General features: G+C 42.5%; 1 protein-coding gene across 3 annotated transcripts in view; it reads right to left on the bottom strand.

The window, feature by feature from the left end:
- LOC124166134 (sodium channel protein 60E-like) overlaps positions 1-4,065 on the bottom strand; it is a 240,638-nt gene extending 236,573 nt beyond the window's left edge. For all 3 annotated transcript variants that reach the window (XM_046543793.1, XM_046543794.1, XM_046543791.1), the window contains exon 1: positions 3,484-4,065. In XM_046543793.1, coding sequence (XP_046399749.1) covers positions 3,484-3,768 — 285 coding nt within the window. In that variant the 5' untranslated portion in view covers positions 3,769-4,065. The remainder of the gene's footprint in view (positions 1-3,483) is intronic.
- Positions 4,066-6,000: the final 1,935 nt, after the last annotated feature.

The following is a 6,000-nucleotide window of genomic DNA, read 5'->3' on the forward strand; positions in this document are numbered from 1 at the left end:
TCCGGTGTACTAAATGAATGTGGCATATTTGGTCTCTCACGGCGTGAATTCTATCAAAATTGTCGACGTTTCGGGTAGTAATAATATATGGTGAAGAGTTCTCGGGATCGCCACCGGGTCAGGAACTCCATATCTTCCGACGTTTCAATGTCCGGTTCGGTCATCGTCCTCAGGGCTGTGAATTCACAGCCCTGAGCGGGTTGGCCGAGTCGGACATCGAAACGTCGGAAGATACGGAGTTCCTGACCCGGTGGCGATCCCGAGAACTCTTCACCAGGTCCATTCGCCGGAAAAGCGCGAAATCTTTCTTCAGTAATGATATATCTTCAGGGCTCTGAATAACGGATTATTGCCGAATGAATCTTTAACCCTGAGGAAAGATTTCGAGTCGAGACCCAAAAAATGAGCAGTTATGAGAAAACTTACAGGGTGGGAGACCCGAATAGTCTTAAATGACCCGATTTGGTTTCCATTCGAAATATCCTCCTCTGTTCACCAGTACAGCTTCCGCGGGACTTGCAAGAAATCACGCGGCCATGTTTTGACTGATGCGATCATGTTTTCCGGGCTCTCACCGCGTTGTCTGATGACATATTTCGCCGGAAAATTCGGAAGCAACTTCCGGTTAGAGTGGAAGTGAATAATCCCATTGTGACCCCGAGATACTGGCGGAATTGCAGGCTTAACTATCCCCATCAGATATCAAAATAGACTGTGGAAGTCAGGAAAGCACGATCGTATCAACTGGTTACCGCAGAAGCCTTTGTAATATGTTTTGATTTCTAACATTGGTATATGTGAAGATATTGTTGTTGAGTTCCCGCCTTATTTGAATGCTTTGCCTGAGCCTACGCCTGGGGTTGGTCTTTTATTATAGATATTTACCACTGATCGTTCTGTTGCTTTAATTTTGGTGAGCCTCAGAATACAGTACCGCGAGCCATTTTCCACTTTTGATGGCGCAATCCGCACAACAGGCGCCGGCGCCTGCGACGCAGACAGTAGAGATGGCGCCGGCATGTCTTTCCGCGCACAAAATTATCCACGCCACTTCTATAAATCTCCACAGTTATATGATGAACTTGAAAATAATCTAGTTAATAAAAATCTATTTAGCATCTTTATATTATCAATTAATTTTTAAAATCAAAATTTCACGTGGTTAGTAACAAAGTAAGAACATAATGAATGTAATACGGTCATCACTTGAAAAATGTTCATACCATCCCTGAAGACGTTTTTTATGCTGTTTTTTCTGGATTGGAACATGTTCACTCTATTTCCTTTGTGCAAATCTATTCATAATTGTCGCATGGGAGACTCATGAAGTTCCGGGATAAATTTTGCTGCGTTAATAATCCTCGAGGGTGATATTTCACGGTGTCGTCTGCTTCGAGTCATCATTTATAAGACACGGGCCAATGGGCGATTTGCGTGCTTTCAGCGGCTACGTCTGGGGGAGAATTCAATGGCACGAGTGGTACGCAGAGTTGAGAGGGTGGTGAGGACAATGGGTTTGATTCGTACCAGGCCCGAGCGAGTGAACTCTTTATTTCACAAACTTTGGCTCACAATCGCCGGAAGGTTCGCCATCACTGGCCTACGCTGTGATTCTTAGCGCCAAGCAGCGGAGAAAATAAAACTTCTTCCGCACTAACAATTAATGTACCTATATATTCTTAATATTTATTTATTGTCGGATTTAATTGGAACATGTTGATTGAAACACCTTTCTGTTGTTATTCTACCTGTTACCATGAATGGTACAAAGCAGCAGCCAAAAAATCTGGAGGGGTAATGGTAGGGGTAGTAGAGGGGTTCAGTTCGGCGAGGAAGCAAAATGACCGTATCTCCCAAATATTTAGGGGGGGGGGGGATTGAACCACCCAACCCCCTCCACCTGCTCGCTACGGCGTCGGTGTTACTTGCCAAAATACCCTCACAACTCTAAAATGACTTTTTGAAATAAATTTTCGCTGTCATTCCTGCTATTATGTACAGCACACAAGGCCGAAGGTAAAAATTCCAAGGGGCTTTTAGATAGGGGGTACAAATTTGGCGGGGGGCACCGATACCCTGTCTTCAAAATATTTGGAGGTGGGTAAAATCATTGTACCATCATACCCCCTCCCCTTCCGCCTTGCTACGAATTCAATGTCACAGGGCTTCATGATCATTTTTTCGCATTTATAATTGACTTTCAGGTATCTAGCCGAGTTTTCGGCAAACGTTTTGACTAAATACACTCACATCATCTCTCAGAGCATTGGTGTCGATAGTTTAGTCACAGAAAATCGGCTAGAAAAGCGCGATTTATTTACGATATTAATAAAATTCGCCGAGAATGTAAACCTAACAAATATTTTTTCGTCGCTAATTAACGAACTTCTAAATCACGTCTGGGACTACCAAGCACCGCTAAAACCTAAAAACAGACTTCTCAAAGGCGCCCCCAATACAATCCTAACTAACCACACAAAGTATTTACAAAAAACGTGGTTTTAATGTTCTAAAAAGTGTGAACAGCTATTTTCTTGTGATACCATGAAGCCAAGAAATACTTGGGAGATAGCCATCCGACTGGGAACTGTGGGGGCCAGATAAACATCGAGACATCTTCAAGAACATGGAGTAAATCTTGCATTTTAATGGGATTAATAACGACTTGTAATTTTTCCGCTCAATATTTATTTAACGCAGCCGTTTACGGCATTTCCAAGATCAAAAATCTTTGCTATTATCAAAGGAACAACTCCCAAGCTGTATCCGCACGGGGTTGAACCCTTGAGAACGAAGTGTCAAAACCGGATGGGTTCGATAAACACACACTATGGAAAATAACTTAAGGCCTCGACACTTCATCCGTGCTAGTCTAAATCTATGAACGCGAGAATGCCCCTTGAAACCAACTTGTGTGAGTGCATTGACAAAAAAGAACCTTTTCTTAAGACCTGTTTACACGGCACATTAGCTCTTACAATTTAATATCTAAATGTATAAACTCTGGAAAGAATGCCAAAATACACCGTGTAAATAAGTAACATGTGCGAATGCATTAACAAAAAAAAGAACCCGTTCGAATTTTATCCCAGCATTTGTGCATGTTCTTCTCCACAAATATCGTTCATGCGATAATCATCAACTCGTACGCGTTAATTTAACGTGTAAACAAGCCTTTATTTGATCCATGAATTTGCACGTGTTCCTTTTCACCAAAATAGTTCGTGCATTCACACAATAACTCGCACGGGTGTCGTGTAACCAGGCATGAAGTCGTATATACTCTTATTAACATGAAAATGTTCCACAAAATTGTGCTACGATTCGATAGTTAAATCTTAGCATAATTTCAACCGGGCATTAAGTAGATAATACTCTCATTAACATGGCGGTATTCCACAAAGTTGAGGCAGCGACGATCAGTCACATTAAATCTTTATATCATTTCCCACAGGTTTCGAATGACTCGCTCACTCCACTCACCTCGTCGTAGATGAAGTTGTCAATCTCTTCGAGCGGCCGTCCGTACAGGCGTCGAGGGAACGGTTCGAACTTTTCCGGCAGCACGGAGCCGTCCTCGACGGAGACCCGGCGTCGAGGCTGGAAGCCGTACTCGCGCACCAGTTGCACAGTCTTGTTCTCCAGGCGCTCTAGCGACTCACGCGTGAACGGCTTCACTTGCGTCTTGGCCGGCGGGCCCTTGCCGCTACCGCGACCCGCAGCATCCGAAGAAGAACCCCCCCCGGGGCTGACCTCACCCGTCTCCATGCCAACACTCGTTTTATTTACACACACTCACTCACTTTGTGCACACACCAACACACAAAAAAACAATTGGCGAACGGAAAATATAGCAACGAAATCAACTCTCTCTCTCTTTTCTTTCTTTCTCGACAATCACTCAATCTGAACTCATATACGACGAGCGAAATTCTTATTATTTCCCCCCCCCCTTTTCAAAAAAGTCTACCCGCGGGCACTTGGAGAACAAGAGAATGACCGCAGCCGCAGTGCAGAGCGGCTAGCGGCGCCCCGCAACTCCCCCCCGCACCACGAGCGCCCGCATTCTGCACCCGATGTGCTCTGCACTCGATGGCCCACTGCCGCCCGAAACGGCAGCCGGGCCGAGTGTGACGTCACCGGCGCATGCGCACGAGCGTCTACCTCCGCAGGGATACCGGTTGTGAGGGAATGGAGGGGGGGTTGTGTTGGAGGGAGAGATTGTGGCCGTGGAGAACGCGTTCTTCGATTGTTCACTACAAATGCGACAGAAATTTAACTCCTGAACAAGAGCCAAAGCAACCGGGGCTAAAAAATGGGTCTCCCTTCGAAATTGCGAAGGAGAGACGACTTTGGGTTCTCGAATTTATTTTTGACTGCTGAATACGAATCTGAGGTTTTGCAACAAATTATCTCAGTGGGAAGCGATCTTTTCCATGGAAATATATCACTATTTTTTGCAGATTTTTCTATGTAACCGTTCCTTGGTGGGAGTAATAGAAAAGAATGGTAGATTTAAAACCTAGATAAATTTTTTTACTAAATCGATTGCAGTTTTTTGGAGGAACGGTCACGAATATTACTTAGGATCCTTAAGGTTTCCTCCGTGTTGTGTTGTCACCTACCGCACATTTTAATGGGTTTACAGAAGTTGCCATTCGCGTTGCTGACGGAGAAATTAATCCGAGTTTCACGAAGAAATGAGGTTTCATTATGGGTATTAACCAAAATTGACATTGATGACGGTGTTATTTATCAAATTCATAGCGTTTCAATGTTATTCCCTTAAATTATGTACAGATTGCCTTTATTAGCATGTACAACTTGATCCTTCGACGGCTTGTCAGAAGGTTCCATTTATCCTACATAGTGGAACATTGAGAGAACTTATATTACAATTCAAGTTTCAACTTCATAAACAAAAAAACAATAACATGACACAAAATGTTTTAGGAGCTTTGAAATCAAAATATGAGTATTTAAATTTAATGTAATTTGTAGATTTCAGATTAATTAAAGAAATCACAAGTTTACAGCTTAACTAATTAACCATTCTTTCACTTTTCATTAAATTTCGGTCAAAGATTTTAGATTACATAGAGCTTTTGGCATATAATTAAAGGTATGAGGTACATAATACTTCAGCAACCTTTTACGATACATGCTATTGTAAAGATACGTTTTCAACAAGGACTATTACTTTTATCCATAGAATGTGCACCATTACATTGAATTTTGTGCTCTTTTTTGAAACAGTTCTCTCTAATAATGAACCAATTCAGCATTTTATTCACAGTATATTATATTTATTACACAGTGATTTAAGGTCGGATTGCAAGCATTACACTGCAAAATATTGGAAAAAAATGGATCGCATTGCACTCATTACCGCGCTGCGGACAGTTTTGAAAGCCGATTAAAATAGGACCGAAGTGACGACGGATATCAACCTTCTGTGGGATGGAATTTTCCCACCCTCCATGCAGCCCCCTTGGTAACGGTAGTGAAACAAAATGAAGTTTGAAGATGGATGTTAAAACCGCCGCGGTCTTCGATTGTACAAGAACAAGAACTGAAAAAGAAGCCAAGCCATGAATATTACGCAAGAGGATCATCAAGTCGGTCTCTAAAAGTGTTGTCACACACCTCTCATTTAAATGGGTTTACAAAAGTCGCCACTAGTGTCGCACACGGACAAATTAATTCGTGTGTCACGGGGTAATAAGGAATATTTAGGTGTACTAACCGAAATGTATACATATGATGATATGACCTAACACATTCATTGCTTTTTAATGCTATTCCTCGCAATTACAAACATTATAATGCAAAATAATGGATAAAATTGGATCGTATTGCACTCATCACCGCGCTGCGGACAGTTTTGAAAGCCGATTAAAATTCGACCGAAGTGGCAACAGAAATCAGCCTTCTATGTGATGGAATTGGGCCTCCTCTCTGCAGTTCTCGTGGGCCAAGCAACCTGGGCTAAAAAATATG

The sequence above is a fragment of the Ischnura elegans genome, chromosome 9, assembly GCF_921293095.1.
Source record: "Ischnura elegans chromosome 9, ioIscEleg1.1, whole genome shotgun sequence".
NCBI classification, from domain to species: Eukaryota; Metazoa; Arthropoda; class Insecta; order Odonata; family Coenagrionidae; genus Ischnura; species Ischnura elegans.